Raw genomic sequence first — 17,199 nt, forward strand, 5'->3', positions numbered from 1 at the left:
GGGAATAAGAAGAGGCCAGCTACCGTCAGAGACGTTTTCTGCGGAAACCTTCCCTTGGGAAATCCCGCAGCGTGTTGGCAGAGCGGGAGCGGCCACGTCCCCATCCTTCGGAGAGCCGCCGCGGGAGGAAGCCGCTGGCGGGAGAAGGAGCCGCGATCGGACACAAGGTGCCGCTGTCGGCCGCGAAGGCGGTGTGAGCCATCAAGAAGGCGGCGGCTCCACCCCGAGCCTGTGTCACGGCTGCCGACAGCGGGCGGGCGGCGGAGGGAGCCCGGATGCGGAGGCTGGTCCGGGTGTGCCGGGTCAGCGGACTGCGGTTCGGCGGCGGGGCGGCGAGCGGTGGCGTGCGGGCGGCGGGAGCCGTGCGGGGCGCGGGCGGCGGCGGCGGCCATGGCGGTGTGCGTGCGGGCCGTGGTGCGGGTGCTGGTGCTGCAGGCGGCCTGGGCGCTGGGCGGCGGGCAGGTGCGCTACTCGGTGCCGGAGGAAGCCAAGGGCGGCACGGTGGTGGGTCGGCTGGCGCAGGACCTGGGCCTGGAGGCGGGCGAGGCGGAGGCGCGGCGGCTGCGGCTGGTGGCGCAGGGCCGGCGGGCGAGCGTGGAGGTGAGCGGGGCGAGCGGGGCGCTGGTGGTGAGCTCGCGGCTGGACCGGGAGGAGCTGTGCGGGAAGAGCGCGCCCTGCGCCCTGCGCCTGGAGGTGCTGCTGGAGCGGCCGCTGCGCGTCTTCCACGTGGAGGTGGAGGTCACCGACATCAACGACAATGCCCCGCTCTTCCCCGCCGCCACCAAAAACCTCAGCATCGCGGAACTCTCGCTGCCGGGGTCCCGTTTCCCGCTGGAGGGCGCGTCGGATGCGGATATCGGAGCCAACGCGCAGCTCTCCTATACCCTCAGCCCCAGCGAGCACTTCGCCCTGGACGTGAAATCTAAAGGCGAGAACAAAAATTCTGTAGCACTCGTCTTAATGAAATCTCTGGACAGGGAGTCGTTGGCCGAGCACCGTCTGTTGCTGACGGCGAGTGACGGGGGCAGGCCGTCGCTGACGGGCACGGTGGAGCTGGTGGTGTCGGTGCTGGATGCGAACGACAACGCGCCCCAGTTCAACCAGTCGATCTTTAAGGTTCGGCTGCCGGAGAGTGCGCCGCCAGGAACTGTGTTTCTGCATCTAAAGGCGACAGACAAGGACGAGGGAATTAACCAGGAAATCTCTTATGGCCTCAGCGAGGCAGTTTCTGATAAATTGAAGGATTTGTTCATAATTGACAGAGCATCAGGGGAAATGAGGACTGCAGGACAACTGGATTTCGAGGATGTTCAGTCGTACGACCTGGAGGTCGAAGCGAGAGACAAGGGGACGCCCCCGTTGTCAGGGCACTGCAGCGTGGAGCTGGAGGTGTTGGACGTGAACGACAACGCGCCCGAGGTGTGGGTGACGTCGCTGTCGGTGCCGGTGGCCGAGGACGCGTCGGTGGGGACGGTGGTGGCGCTGCTGAGCGTGTCGGACCGGGACTCGGGGGCGAACGGGCGGGTGCGGTGCGCGGTGTGGCCGCCGTCGCCGTTCGGGCTGGTGGCGACGTTCGCGGGCTCGTACTCGCTGGTGCTGCGGGAGGCGCTGGACCGGGAGCGGGTGTCGGAGTACGAGGTGGAGGTGCGGGCGGAGGACGGCGGGGCGCCGCCGCTGCGCGCCAGCCGCGGGCTGCGGGTGCCGGTGTCGGACGTGAACGACAACGCGCCGGCGTTCGCGCAGGCCGTGTACACGGTGCTGGCGCGGGAGAACAACGCGGCGGGCGCGGAGCTGGCGCGGCTGTGGGCGCGGGACCCGGACGAGGCGGGCAACGGGCGCGTGAGCTACTCGGTGGCGGAGGGCGGCGCGGGCGCGGGCGCGGGGTCGGGGTCGGGGTGGCGTCCGGCGTCGAGCTACGTGTCGGTGGACGCGGAGAGCGGGCGGCTGTGGGCGCTGCAGCCCCTGGACTACGAGGAGCTGCAGGTGCTGCAGTTCGAGGTGCGGGCGGTGGACGCGGGCGAGCCGCCGCTGTGCGGCAACGCCACGGTGCAGCTCTTCGTGGTGGACGAGAACGACAACGCGCCGGCGCTGCTCCCGCCTGCCGGCGGCGGGCCGGGGCCCTGGGCTGCGGGCGAGGCGTCGTCGTCGTCGGCGGCGGCGGGGTCGCTGTGGGCGTGGGCGGCGTGGGGGGCGCCGGCGGGGCAGGTGGTGGCGAAGATCCGCGCGGTGGACGCGGACTCGGGCTACAACGCGTGGCTGCGCTACGAGCTGTGGGAGCCGCGGGGCAAGGGCCCGTTCCGCGTGGGGCTGTACAGCGGCGAGGTGAGCACGGCGCGGGCGCTGGAGGAGGCGGACGGCCCGCGGCAGAGGCTGCTGATCGTGGTGCGGGACCACGGGGAGCCGTCGCGCTCGGCCACGGCCACGCTGAGCGTGTCGCTGGTGGAGGGCGCCGAGGCGGCGCTGGCGGCGGCGGGGGCGGTGTCGGCGGGGGCGGGGCTGCGGCCGGCGGCGGGCGCGGAGGGCGGCGCGGCGGCGGCGGCGGCGGCGGCGGCGACGAACGTGTGGCTGGTGGTGGCCATCTGCGCGGTGTCGAGCCTGTTCCTGCTGGCGGTGGTGCTGTACGGGGCGTCGCGCTGGGCGCCGCGGGCGGCCGTGCTGGCGGGGCCCGGGCCGGCGACGCTGGTGTGCGCCAGCGAGGTGGGCAGCTGGTCGTACTCGCAGCGCCAGAGCCGGAGCCTGTGCGTGGCGGACGGCGCGGGCAAGAGCGACCTGATGGTTTTCAGCCCCAACTGCCCGCCGCCGCCCGGCCCCGCGGCAGAAAACGGTTCTGCCGAGAAGGGACCTTCGCTCTCCCCATACTCTTCAGGCGCGGTAAGTTGCCCGTTGTGTTTTTATTTTTTTTCCCACTTATGTTCTGTTTTCCGATGATATTTCACGGCAGGCTGATCATTAAAACGATGTGCTTGTGGAAGGAATTTTACAAGGATTTTCATCCCAACATGGTTTCTGGAATCCTGTTGGTTACTGGTGTATAGCATTTCTGTTCGAGAGTGTTGAAGGACTGCAGTCCAGGAAGAGTTGGTCTGGTGGTGACTGTCTGAGAGTCAGAGCCATGTAGTACTCCTGGATGTACCCTTAGCTTTTGCTTTAGACACGTGTTCGTTGTTCTAAAAGCGAGTGCTCTACTGTTTAGTGTGTTCTGTACGCCTACGTGAATGTTTAGTAGAATTTGGAGAGCTCCATTCTTTTTCGTGAGAGGCTTCGTGGTGATCTGTATTCCTAGTTTTCTAAGATATCTTTTTCCCATTGTACGGCATCGAATGCTGATCGTATGAATTAGCCGTTCTGTCATTTTTCTTGTATTAGAATTCTTTTGCCTGTCCAAAGACCCGTTTGTGCGTGCCGAGGAGCTTGGTGGTTCCCTCAGGATGAGTACCATCACAGTATTTATTATTTTTAAAATCTCCTGGCAATATAGTAGTGTTTATGTATGTTGTGTCTGTATGTGCCAATGTACTCTGGCTATTGTTTTTTTTTTTGTCTTCGGAGCTCTCACTGGGTGGTGGGCTTTGGTAATGTTAGGAAGCTGATCTACGTGAACTGAGTAATATGCGGTGTGATGATGAGGTAGAAAATTAGGTGGACGTGGTGGAGAATGGTCTGCCTCTGGAAGTGTGTTGAAAAGTAGGGAGAAGTGAGACATTGGATGCTTTAATTCAGCATGGAGAACTGTTGGAGGGAAGGGTGCCTCCCAGCCTCACTGTGCCTTGCTGTCATTGCTCTCGTTGCTCTCTTTCCTGTCTGCCCTTTGTCCATTCTTTCTCTTTCTGCGAGTCATACAGGAGTGTCTTTTCTTCCCCTTGATGTGGTTTCAGTGCTGTAGATGGTTCTATGAAGCCCTTGTTTAGTCAGTTGCCATCATATTAGCACCTGTATATGAATGCTCACATGATCGTTACTTCTGTTATTTCTGATAAAGATGTGGGTGGGCAAGGGCTCTTTCCTTTTTCCTTTCCCAATTTTATTTTCTACAGAAGTCTGCCGTGAATGGGGAGAAGCAGAGGAAAATTTGTGATTGATGTGACAAGTGGAATCCTCCACTTGAAAGCATCCTAAAAGGCAGATGTGTTAGAAGTTGAGTGTGTTTTCTTGGGATTGTTGTCCAATCTAATTCTTCATATCTTTATTTCCTCCCATTCTTCATAGTTCTCCTGCTTTTGAACCATGTTTGAACATGGGAAAGTGTTCCTCAAAGAGAACCTGCTTTGGGCATCATGCTGGCATTCTCTGAAAGTCTTCCTGGTCTCCTGTTTTGTAAATAATTTAATTAGGGTGGGAACAGCTTACATACAAAATTCTATTTGAAAGTCAACTTTGCCGTTCTGTCAAGAGGAATGAAAGAGATTGGTTTCTTCTGTGTTATCATAAGTCTTACCCTTTTGATTGGCACTGAGGCTAGAGCTGACATATCCATGTCACTGTTTCCCTATGCAAAAGATGTCATTTCATACCCCTAAATGTTTGGTTGCAGTTCAAGCACAGTCACTGTTGAGGCAACATTGTTTTCCTCATCTGCTCGGCTTGGTGGTGTCCTTGATGGAAAATCTTCTGCCATTTACCCACCCAGGTGGTCTGCATCATAAACTCTTTCTGTAGTTCTTGGCAGGTGCCCTGTTTATTTACTCAGCTGCATGGGTTAATAGGTCTTGCGATGTTTGTAATATCACTCGACATGAGTTTTTGAGACCCCTGAAGGAGGCATTAAGTGTCACGTGTCCCGGCAGAATTCTTTGCCCGTCTGCAGTATTGACCTTGGTCAAGCTCTTGGTCAAGATCTTAGTCAAGCTCTCAGCTTTGGTCTTCCTGCCATCTGTGTAGTTAATCATAACTCTTAGAGCTTCCCTTCATCTTGTATGGAGTGTCTTCACTTGTGTATGCTTTTCTGTCATGCTGGTATCCCAGTTCTAATGCCCTTTTTCTTTTGGCTGCTACAAAGTGCTGGCTTTCAGCGTTTTCTTGATCAGAACTCTGTCCTCCTCCTCTTGGATTCTCCTCTGGCTTAGTGATTATGCAAGGTGAGCATAGTTGGTACTCCAGGCTCTTCTCTGTTGGTCTTGTGTGACATAATATATTGTGTTTAAGTGGCAAGGTTTTGATGCGGGGGGACTGCAGTGATGTCCTCTGTGAGAAGAATCCAGAAGCTGCCCCATGTTAGCTGGCTCAAAAGGGACCCACCACTGTTCAGATCTGAGCCATTAAGGGACTGTGAAGTAATTGCCTAAGGTGACTTGGAAATCAAACAGATACTCACATTTTAAAGAAAATGTACAGCATTGAAGAAGCTGTAAACTTCTTCAGCTGAAGAATGGTGGAGTGTAGCTGCACTACCTAAACGTTACCTAGGCCTCCCACTTTAGATGTTAATCACACTGGGGGACCTGGTGTGCTGACTCTAAGGAACAGTATGGAGTGTAGAGCAGAGTGAAGATACTGCAGCTAGGCTCTGTGACAAGATGGGAACCGATTGTTCTTGTGCACACCAAGACTGATAAACACATTTGCTACCCTGAGCCAACAACCTGTCATGTTTTTGACAAAACGCTGTACTCTAGTGAACTTTGCTCATTATAATATCATTATAATACCAAAACACATCTCCATCCCAAAAGGTACCCGCCTCCAAAGTGGGACCACCCCTCACTGAGCATGCACTCTGAATTTCTCAGAGCCTATACTTTTAAACAAAAGCGAGAAATCTTTTCACCAATGACAACCAATATATGCATGACTAGAGTCACTCAAGCTCCACCTAAAAGACGGAAAATAATATAAATTGGTTTAAGAGAGAGGGGATGTGAGAGAAGATAACATTGTAACTTCTGGGATCAGTTCATGGGCTGAGTCTCTCTTCTCCCCCCCAGTGGGGTGGAAATGAGTGGTGCTTATACGCTTTACAAATCAAAGCGGGAGACAAGGGCGTTCCGCCGTTGTCAGGGCACTGACGTGGAATGAGAAACAGCCTTACAGACACCAAGGTCAGTGAAGAAGGAGAGGAAGAGGTGCTCCAGGTGCTGGAACAGAAGTTCCCCTGTGGCCTGTGAAGCAGGAGTTCCCCTGTGGCATGGCAGAGCAGGCTGTCCCCCTGCAGCACATGGGGTACCAGAGTGGAGCACGTTTCCACACTGCAGCCCATGGAGGAGCCCACAGTGGAGCAGGTGGATCTGACCTCAAGAAGGCTGCGGCCTGTGAAGAAACCCCACCAGAGCAGACTCTGGGCCAGAGCTGTAGCCCATGGAGAGGAGCCCATACAGGAGCAGCTGGTCTGGCAGGGGCTGCTGCCAGTGGGGGACCCATGTTGGATGCCATCGTACAGACCCATACTTGGAGCGGTTTTTGAAGAGCTGCTGCCTGTGGGAAGCCCGGACAGGATCAGTTTGGGAAGGACCGCATCCTGTGGGAGGGACGCCACGCTGGAGCAGGGGCAGAGAGTGACCGTGAAGGAGCATCGGAGACAAAGTACTATAGACTGACCGCAGCCCCATTCTTTGTTCCCCTGTGCCACTCGGGGGGTGGCAAGAGGAAGAGGGTAGAATGGTGGAAGAGGGTAGATGGGGGATGGTGTTCTTAGTTTGTTTTCTTTTTTTCTCATTTGTCTAACTTGCTGGTAATAGGTAATAAATTTCTCCAATCTCCCTGTGTTGTTTTGCCCATGACGATAATTATTGAGTGATCTCCCTATCCTTATCTCATCCCTTGATCCCTTTCCATTTTGTTTTCCCCCTCTTAGCCTTTGGGGAAGGGGAGTGAGAGAGCGGTTGTGGTGAGGCTCAGCTGGGTAAAACCACCACACATAAATAGGTTTGTGAAATACTACAGATTTATTGTGGACATGGAAAAGATAGGAGAAATGTTTCATGTTACCCCTTTGCAAGCAAGGGGTACATGTACTTTATAACACAAGGTACTTAAGGGCAGAAGAGCATGAACTATGGTAGGTGTGAAAAGCGTGCAGTGATATATCTCTGTTAGGCAAGATGCATTGCTGGAGGTCTGTATTTTGGGTGACTGAATACATATGTAGAAACAACTCAGTTATTAGTCCTGACTCTGCAGATTCCATCTACCTTGCAGAAGTAGTTTTTGTATTGCTTCCTTTTTTCTTCCCTGAGAATACTTTTTAAAAAAGGGTTATTTTGTGTTTCTGTGTGTATTTGTGAATGTTATGGCGATCATGTGAATAGGAACTGGAATGACACTTGAAACTCCCAATTCCCCCTGAATTTGCCTTTCTGAGGAGATGTGTTGGGAATTGTAAGAGCCACTCTGCCAAATATTGTTGACTGTTTCATTTCATAATTTGTGCCCCTTGGCATGACGATGGTAGCTTTCTTGCAGTTGCTTAAGATGAGGTTTACCTGGCAATTACACCATGAGGGTTCAAGTTTAATTTTTGTTTCCTTCTTCATAGAAGTGGATACAAGAACACTGGCAATACAAGCTGTGATTTAAGCTGAAGGCTGGAGAAAACCTGCTTGTTTGTCTAGTTCCATTTCGCTGAAATCATGGTCAGTGATCCCTGAAAATATCCCTTAGAACTCCTGACAACGGAGACCCAGAGATGAATCAATAACTTTATCCTAGCCGTGTGGATTCAGGTGTATTTGAACATGGACTATCAACAGACATATTTGTCATAATTGGTAGCATTTGGTTAGCATTTGACATCTTTGTTTTGCTTTGCCCTGATGTTATGACACTGGTGCTAGACCCGGCAACTGGCTACTGTGTGAAATTGTCTGTTTCATGTTGCTGCTTGGCCTTTGTGGTGGGGATAGCAGCAAGCATCCGTAGTTGTGTAGGGAATGGACCCTGAAGTGTTCATCTCAGTGAGTGAGGTGGGAGCATGGGGAGAGGATGTCAGACAAGCTGTACCTTTGCAGAGCAGTGGTGCAACCCTTCTGTGTTGTCTTTTGTTCCGTGATGTGTGGCTGAGTACTACTGAGAGGCATCCTGCAAGGGCTTGCTGCCATTGGTAATGGACTCATTGAAAGGCTGTCCTGCAAGCACCTGCCTGCCTAAAAAGGTAAGAACCTGCGATTTATTGTGCAGCTCCAAGTGAGAGATGAAACTCGCAGGGAATGCATTACTAAGGTTCTTAAGAGTTGTAGAGAGCTCTGTTTCCTTGTGCTATTTCTCTTTTCTGAGAGGATTTATGCCATATGAGTTATGTTTAGACTGTCATGGGGGGACTGGGGAGTCATCGATGGAGTTGTAAGTCTTTGGAATTTCTATGCATTGATGGTTTCGTAGGTTGGACCTATATCTCAAAACGCAAAACCATTCTGCTGGAGAAGATGGATGGAGATACTCTGTAATACGCTGCCCTTGCTCTACTGTTTATGTTTTGAAAGTGAAGGGGAGTGTATGGGATTGCACAGCAACATCACTGTCATAAAGCCTTGCCAAAGAAAGCATTATCTGCTTGTTTTCAGCATTGCTGCACAAGTCAAAAAACAACTTCCATGTGAAAACGTGTTCTTTCCGTGGATGGAGGCCCGAGGCTACCGTCTTGTTCTGTAGAGGAAAGAGCTGAACTCTCTTTGCAGAGAAAGCAGGAAAGAAGGAGGCCAAGTTACGCCTCATCAGGAACACACAGGGAAAACCAAATCAGGAGACCAGAAGTGGAGGAGGGTGTTTGGAGTGAAGATGTTCCCAGGTGTGATTCCTGGGTTAATGGAGGCATTTAGGAAACATTTTGGCAAGCATAAAGCAATTACAGTGCCTTAAGGAAAAAGAAAAACAAAACACAAAAAGAAAAAGAAGAGGGAAGAAGAAGAGGCCAGCTACCGTCAGAGACGTTTTCTGCGGAAACCTTCCCGTGGGAAATCCCGCAGCGTGTTGGCAGAGCGGGAGCGGCCACGTCCCCATCCTTCGGAGAGCCGCCGCGGGAGGAAGCCGCTGGCGGGAGAAGGAGCCGCGATCGGACACAAGGTGCCGCTGTCGGCCGCGAAGGCGGTGTGAGCCATCAAGAAGGCGGCGGCTCCACCCCGAGCCTGTGTCACGGCTGCCGACAGCGGGCGGGCGGCGGAGGGAGCCCGGATGCGGAGGCTGGTCCGGGTGTGCCGGGTCAGCGGACTGCGGTTCGGCGGCGGGGCGGCGAGCGGTGGCGTGCGGGCGGCGGGAGCCGTGCGGGGCGCGGGCGGCGGCGGCGGCCATGGCGGTGTGCGTGCGGGCCGTGGTGCGGGTGCTGGTGCTGCAGGCGGCCTGGGCGCTGGGCGGCGGGCAGGTGCGCTACTCGGTGCCGGAGGAAGCCAAGGGCGGCACGGTGGTGGGTCGGCTGGCGCAGGACCTGGGCCTGGAGGCGGGCGAGGCGGAGGCGCGGCGGCTGCGGCTGGTGGCGCAGGGCCGGCGGGCGAGCGTGGAGGTGAGCGGGGCGAGCGGGGCGCTGGTGGTGAGCTCGCGGCTGGACCGGGAGGAGCTGTGCGGGAAGAGCGCGCCCTGCGCCCTGCGCCTGGAGGTGCTGCTGGAGCGGCCGCTGCGCGTCTTCCACGTGGAGGTGGAGGTCACCGACATCAACGACAATGCCCCGCTCTTCCCCGCCGCCACCAAAAACCTCAGCATCGCGGAATCGTCGCTACCGGGGTCCCGCTTTCCGCTGGAGGGCGCGTCGGATGCGGATATCGGAGCTAACGCGCAGCTCTCCTATACCCTCAGCCCCAGCGAGCACTTCGCTCTGGACGTGAAATCTAAAGGCGAGAACAAAAATTCCGTAGCACTCGTCTTAAAGAAATCTCTGGACCGCGAGTCTCTGGCCGAGCACCGTCTGTTGCTGACGGCGAGTGACGGGGGCAGGCCGTCGCTGACGGGCACGGTGGAGCTGGTGGTGTCGGTGCTGGATGCGAACGACAACGCGCCCCAGTTCAACCAGTCGATCTTTAAGGTTCGGCTGCCGGAGAGTGCGCCGCCAGGAACTGTGTTTCTGCATCTAAAGGCGACAGACAAGGACGAGGGAATTAACCAGGAAATCTCTTATGGCCTCAGCGAGGCAGTTTCTGATAAATTGAAGGATTTGTTCATAATTGACAGAGCATCAGGGGAAATGAGGACTGCAGGACAACTGGATTTCGAGGATGTTCAGTCGTACGACCTGGAGGTCGAAGCGAGAGACAAGGGGACGCCCCCGTTGTCAGGGCACTGCAGCGTGGAGCTGGAGGTGTTGGACGTGAACGACAACGCGCCCGAGGTGTGGGTGACGTCGCTGTCGGTGCCGGTGGCCGAGGACGCGTCGGTGGGGACGGTGGTGGCGCTGCTGAGCGTGTCGGACCGGGACTCGGGGGCGAACGGGCGGGTGCGGTGCGCGGTGTGGCCGCCGTCGCCGTTCGGGCTGGTGGCGACGTTCGCGGGCTCGTACTCGCTGGTGCTGCGGGAGGCGCTGGACCGGGAGCGGGTGTCGGAGTACGAGGTGGAGGTGCGGGCGGAGGACGGCGGGGCGCCGCCGCTGCGCGCCAGCCGCGGGCTGCGGGTGCCGGTGTCGGACGTGAACGACAACGCGCCGGCGTTCGCGCAGGCCGTGTACACGGTGCTGGCGCGGGAGAACAACGCGGCGGGCGCGGAGCTGGCGCGGCTGTGGGCGCGGGACCCGGACGAGGCGGGCAACGGGCGCGTGAGCTACTCGGTGGCGGAGGGCGGCGCGGGCGCGGGCGCGGGGTCGGGGTCGGGGTGGCGTCCGGCGTCGAGCTACGTGTCGGTGGACGCGGAGAGCGGGCGGCTGTGGGCGCTGCAGCCCCTGGACTACGAGGAGCTGCAGGTGCTGCAGTTCGAGGTGCGGGCGGTGGACGCGGGCGAGCCGCCGCTGTGCGGCAACGCCACGGTGCAGCTCTTCGTGGTGGACGAGAACGACAACGCGCCGGCGCTGCTCCCGCCTGCCGGCGGCGGGCCGGGGCCCTGGGCTGCGGGCGAGGCGGCGGCGGCGGCGGCGGCGGCGGGGTCGCTGTGGGCGTGGGCGGCGTGGGGGGCGCCGGCGGGGCAGGTGGTGGCGAAGATCCGCGCGGTGGACGCGGACTCGGGCTACAACGCGTGGCTGCGCTACGAGCTGTGGGAGCCGCGGGGCAAGGGCCCGTTCCGCGTGGGGCTGTACAGCGGCGAGGTGAGCACGGCGCGGGCGCTGGAGGAGGCGGACGGCCCGCGGCAGAGGCTGCTGATCGTGGTGCGGGACCACGGGGAGCCGTCGCGCTCGGCCACGGCCACGCTGAGCGTGTCGCTGGTGGAGGGCGCCGAGGCGGCGCTGGCGGCGGCGGGGGCGGTGTCGGCGGGGGCGGGGCTGCGGCCGGCGGCGGGCGCGGAGGGCGGCGCGGCGGCGGCGGCGGCGGCGTCGGCGACGAACGTGTGGCTGGTGGTGGCCATCTGCGCGGTGTCGAGCCTGTTCCTGCTGGCGGTGGTGCTGTACGGGGCGTCGCGCTGGGCGCCGCGGGCGGCCGTGCTGGCGGGGCCCGGGCCGGCGACGCTGGTGTGCGCCAGCGAGGTGGGCAGCTGGTCGTACTCGCAGCGCCAGAGCCGGAGCCTGTGCGTGGCGGACGGCGCGGGCAAGAGCGACCTGATGGTTTTCAGCCCCAACTGCCCGCCGCCGCCCGGCCCCGCGGCAGAAAACGGTTCTGCCGAGAAGGGACCTTCGCTCTCCCCATACTCTTCAGGCGCGGTAAGTTGCCCGTTGTGTTTTTATTTTTTTCCCACTTCTTCTGTTCTGTTTTCCGATGATATTTCACGGCAGGTTGATCATTAAAACGATGTGCTTGTGGAAGGAATTTTACAAGGAGAGTCCAAGCCATGTAGTACTCTTGGATGTAACCTTGGGTTTCGCTTTAGAGACGGGTGTTTGTCGTTCTAAAAGGGAGTGCTCGGCTGTTTTGCGTTCTCTGTATGCCTGTGTGAATGTTTAGGAGAGTTTGCATAGCTCCATTCTTTTTCATGGGCTACTTTGTGGTAAAAAGTAGGGAGAAATGAGACATTGGGTGCTTTAAATTAGCATGGAGAATTGTTGCAATGAAGGGCGCTTCCCAGCATCACTGTGCCTTGGTGTCCTTGCTCTTTCTTGTCTGCCCTTCTTCCATTCCTTCTCATTCTTCGAGTGGTTCAGGAATGTCTTTTCTTCCCCTTGATGTGGTTTCAGTGCTGTAGATGGTTCTGCGAACCCCTTGTTTAAAGATTTGCGATCGTGTTCTCACCTGTGTGTGAAATCTCGATGTTGAGGGTATGAATTAGCTACTCTTTTATTTTCCTGCATTCGAATCCTTTAGCCTGTAGAAAGACCCATGTGTGCATGTCGAGGAGCTTGGTAGCTCCCTCAAAATGACTGTAATCTGGGTATTCATTATTTTTGAAGTCTGCTTTAATGAAATTTGGTTTTACGAATTACTGTGTGTACACTGTTATAAGCGAGACCACGCAATTTTCTGGTCTATCGAAGATAATTTGTTAATTAAGTAAGCAGGTACAAGCAAAACAGCGCTGGGCGGCTGGGGAATCTCCGCTCCACCACAGCACGCAACTTTCCCTTTTCAGTGTCGCCGTTTTGTAGCATCCAAGTTTCGGCTTGTCAGGACTTGTTGAACCTTCTGAAGCTGCGCAGTTCGTTGTTGGGGGTCGTTGTTTTTCTTTCAATGATCATGCGTTGTGCTCGTGTTCAAGGGGGAGGGTAGTGAAGCGGCAAACAGTATTTCACAGAGTCTTTGTTTTACCAAGGATGTTTATCCAACACCCCCTCCCCACTATCTACTTGCTTAGTCTTCCCCCTTATCAAGGTCGTAAATTGCAAAACCTTATCTTCCAGCAGATTCTCTGAATTCCTTTTAAAGACAATGAACAAACACCTGCTAATTTATCACATACACCAATTTTTATGAAGTGGTCCATATGCATCAATGCTTGGTAGGGATTTTTTGGACTCTGTTTTTTTTTTTTTTTTTTTTCTGGCCTTGCTATGCCTCTCCCCATGACTTGACCCCACTCTCAGAGCATTGTGGCCTCTGTTCTACACTGTGCTCCTCAGAAACGTGCTGTGAAAAATAAGGTCGAAAATCGTTCCGTTGCCGTTAGTTGAAAGAGGAAGAGTGACTGAGGGAAAAGTTGAAGACGGAATTTCTATATGCAATATTAAGTAGCATAGAGATGATAGGATGAAAAGTTTTGCCTTTCCCGGCCATAGGCTACAAGAAGCTGGGAAACGCTGATACAGCTAGAGAGAAGTTCTCAAAATTTGTTTCCAGATTGATTTCCCTATGCAGAGAGAGTGATTGTTTACTTACCGTGTTGTTTTAATGTCATTATCAAAGGGACTTATCCTGGCCGTGCACTGATGGCACTGGTCAACTCTTTCCTCATCCAGACCAACTCCAAAGTACTCCGTGTGATGTGTGAAATATTAGGGTTTCTTGCTTGATGTTAGAAACGGGATACGACTTCTGCGGGGAAGCTCAAAAATCGCTTATATCTGATTTAATTTTCATTTTAGTTTAAAAATGCGGTCCGTTGGGCTGCTAGAGCAGGAAAAACGAACAGTACTTTGATATCACTCTCCTTGTTATGCTTTCAATTTGCTAAAGACGTGCGTTTGGATAATTACCATAGATCTATTGACAATTTCTTTTGATAATTTGTATTCTGTTGGGCTTTCTACTACGCGAAGGCGGTGGACTACAAAAAATAAAATCGCTGATCCTTGATCCGGAATTGACGCGGATGTTGCTGATAGGTGTATCGAAATCCAGTAAAGAAAACTGAAAACTTCGTGTCGTTTAAAGAAACAGAAAATCGTAGGAGTGGCTTATCCCGCTGATCCATTAAAAAGTGTGACCGAGTCCCTCGAATTTTTGTTTCCTTCCTGCATCTGTTTTAGATCTCTTAGTAGGGACCTTGAGTTCTTTGTGTATTGGGTGGAGATTATGTTTGTAAACTCCTTTGGTCACATCTGACAGCTGATGCATATAAAGCAAAGAATGGATGATAACCTCTTGAGCATGTGTGAGCTGTCTTCATTTGTCTGTGAGTGAGGCTAATCCCAGGGCTGTACAACAGTCATTTTTTTCCTTAAATTTTCTTTTATTCGCATGGATGTGATAGAAAACAGGAGAAGCAAACCGCGATCTCCTAGAGGAGAATCCTCTAGTTTAAATTGAATCAACTGGTTGAGCTGATTCAACCATTCGTTGAGTCAACGGTGTAAAAGGATACAAAACCACAGCTCGTTTCCCTGGGCTATGGTTAAGGGCGATGTGGAGTCTCTTAATGCCGATCATTTGGCTTTCGTATGGTTTCTCTTAATTTCTCTGACTGCACTAATGAAATGAAGATCTGAACGAGATTTGCTGTAGACGTACACTGGCAGGAAATATTTCGGGATTTCTTTTATAAATATATACTAGTCTTAACTTCAGAAAAAAACGTCACGGATGCTTTTCCTTCGTAGCCTCGTCGGGGAAGGAGTCGTTAACAGAAAGCACAAGAATATCCCGTCTGTTTCTTGAGTAAAAGGCTTGTCAGTCGCTGCAAGCCCAGGCTCTCATTCCTCATTCCCGCCGCACGTTGTCCTGGAACGTGGTGCAGATTAATCTCTCAGGCACGGCACCGTCATGGTGGGCGAAGACCGTGGGTGTGTGAGGGGCAGCTGGGGCAGAGCTCAGAGCTGGAGCTGGGCGCGCTGCAGAGCTCGTCCGTGGGCGGCTCCGGGAGCGGAAGAGGGCGGTGGCACGGTAGCTGCCGCGCTCCGCTGTGCTGGCGGGAGGCAGCTTCGCAGCCTTAGGTCCCTGCATTTTGCGGGCAGGGAAATGCCCGACGCAGCTGTAGGAGGAGCTGCGAGAGACGCCGGGTTCTCGGCTCGGAGCTGCTCTGCCGCACACGCGAGTCCGGTCCCTGGTAGCCGCCTCTCCCCACCCCCGGCATCTTCCTCCAAGCGCGGTCTCTGCCTGGGGAAAGTAAACCAGACTCTGCCCTTGGATTCAGTAGACGAGTTCTTGTTTGCTATGTAGCGAATAGCACGTCGTGAGTCCGTGTTTCTGCTGCTTGAAGTGGATGATGAGGATGTGGATAGTGAGGATTTTCCCGGGGTTCACCGAAATCTAGAAATCCTCTGCGTACGAGATAAATCTCCCCGGCTCATTTCAGCAATCGCCGCTCCCGCAGTGCCCACGTAGCACCTGCGAGCTCCCTCGGCTTGCTGAAGGGCATCTCGACATCGCTGGCCGCTCAGGCAGCGCTCAGACCCTGCCTCCGCAGGGGGCGGTCAGCCCTGCGTTAACAAAAGCCGACCAGCGCGGGGCTGCAGCGCGTTGCGGAGCGGCTCTGCCCGCCCCGACCGCCGGGGCAGGGAGCTTGCCGGGGGGGCGGAAAGGCGGCTGGGCACTGGATTCGGATCAGTCCACGCGGGACAGCGCGGGGTGCCCGCTGTTTCGGGCCGCTGGGGGCATCGCCATCCTTGCGTTCGTGCCTGCCCCGGGGAGCCCCCGTAAGAGAGGCGATAGCAGCGTCCCTGCCCCTCCGTCGGCAGCCGTTGTCTGCCTGCTCCGCGCCGGCGATTTGGGCTCGGTCCGAAGAGCTTCCCCTGGCTTCTGGCCCCGGTCTTCCGCAGTCCGCCGGCAGATTCTCTTCTCCGTCGGGCTACGGGCTTTGCTCACGCTCCTGTCCGGGCGGAGATGAAGGCTGCGGCTGCCTGTACAGGACAGCTGCCGGCGTGGCGAGCTCGCCCGTTCCCCGCCGAGGACAAACCGCAGGGCTGTCGGTCCTTCCACCTCCCCGGCGGCTTCGGCCCCTTCTGCTGTCTCCCGACTGGGACTCAGCTGCCTGGTCCGCGGCTAGCACCAGCGGGGCCCTCGGTTCTGGTGGGCATCCCTGGGATTTCCCCACGGACCGAGCGGGCCGTGTCCGTGTTCTGCCAACCTCCCTCCTGTTCGCCCTTTTTTTTAATTTTTTTTTTTTTGGTCTTTGCTGCTCGCTTAACGGTTTCTTCTGACCGCTACCATTGTCCCAGGCACAACGTGCACGTCTGGACGAATGACGTCTTCTTGCTGGGAAAGGAGGTGATTGGCTGAAAATATAAAATAGGGCGCGACGGAGACAACGTAAGGGATGACCGGGGCTCCGAGGCGGGGTAAATGCAACGTTGCAGCCGCCCGCCGGGAGGAGGGACGTGAGGGAAGCGCGCGTCGGGGGCGGGAAGTGGTGGGAGGGGTTGTGGTGAGCGAGACCCCGAAGGTCCCGGAGCACGCCCTCCGGGTGGCAAAAAGTTGAATTCTTCGGCGATTCGGGTCGCTCAGCTGTCAGGGGAGGGCAACAGAGAGCGGTTCAGAGGTGACAGATGGAAGGCAAACGTGAGATCAGAGGCGAGGGGTTTAAAACAGTGGTTACGTTATCCTCTGTGGTGCCAAGGGTAAGTGTCTACGTTAAAGGCATTTAGTCTGGCTGACGTTCGAATAACGTAATTAGGATAAGCGACCGGATATGAAGAGGAGACCTTGAAATTAGGAATGATGAAAACCGTGAAAATTGTGTTAGGAGGAAGGCTGGCAAAGCAAGCACCATGGCTGGCTGTTGAGACACATGTGCTGATGAACGAAGCTGCCCGACTACTGGGGACATCACTGTCCACAGCAGAGTACAACAGCACAACGGCTGCCAAAATATTAAAGCAGGGCCGAAAGGTTTTAAAAAAAAATTGAAAAGGAGAGTTGAAGGCAGGTCACCATAAAGTCTTGAAGACAAGCATTAGGCAACATTGAAAAGGACTTGAGACGTAGCAGAAAGCTGAAGAAATTACCTAGGATGGTAAAAGAATAGTAAATGAATGAATTAAAGCCAAAATCGATATAGGCTGCTAGATAGTTCTAAACAGGGGGGTATATCTTGGAAAGATGAAAATCTACAATTACTTTGACTGATTTTGTCGACTGTTCGTTAACCAGTTTCTTCTAGCGCTGATGGTATTTCAGGCACCAGTACACATAGCCACAGTTGGTTATTAAAATATTAGATTTGTTTTGTAATGTACCTTTGAGTGGGTCTGCATGTTCAACAGGGGGCTCTTGGACCCAAAATTCTTTTGTTTGCAAAATCAGTCACATACTGGTTACTACAGTCTGTGTTTTACCTGTGTGTGCAATTGGGACACCAACACCCGCCTGGCCCAGCCTTCCCATGTGGATTGGTTTATCT

The 17,199-nt window shown here is 55.4% G+C and overlaps 2 protein-coding genes across 3 annotated transcripts in view; both read left to right on the forward strand.

The window, feature by feature from the left end:
• LOC310881520 (protocadherin alpha-C2-like) overlaps nt 1-17,199 on the forward strand; it is a 118,622-nt gene that overhangs the window by 18,942 nt on the left and 82,481 nt on the right. The window contains exon 1 of one of the 2 annotated variants that reach the window (XM_083798956.1): nt 8,802-11,695. The exons of the other annotated variant lie outside the window; for it this stretch is intronic. Within the exon in view, the coding sequence (XP_083655082.1) occupies nt 9,215-11,695 (2,481 nt within the window). The 5' untranslated portion in view covers nt 8,802-9,214. Of the gene's footprint in view, nt 1-8,801; nt 11,696-17,199 lie in introns of those variants that run through there. 2 annotated transcript variants of the gene reach the window in all.
• Nucleotides 64-3,489, forward strand: LOC310881525 (protocadherin alpha-2-like). The gene has a single exon (XM_083798965.1). The coding sequence runs from the start codon at nt 391-393 to the stop codon at nt 2,926-2,928; it is 2,538 nt and encodes an 845-aa protein (XP_083655091.1). The 5' UTR covers nt 64-390; the 3' UTR covers nt 2,929-3,489.

Source organism: Anser anser (genome assembly GCF_964211835.1).
Source record: "Anser anser genome assembly, chromosome: 14".
In the NCBI taxonomy this organism is placed as follows: domain Eukaryota; kingdom Metazoa; phylum Chordata; class Aves; order Anseriformes; family Anatidae; genus Anser; species Anser anser.

Coding starts and splice junctions, on each gene's coding strand:
- LOC310881525 (XM_083798965.1), top strand. CDS start 391: ATGGCGGTGTGCGTGCGGGCCGTGGTGCGGGTGCTGGTGCTGCAGGCG.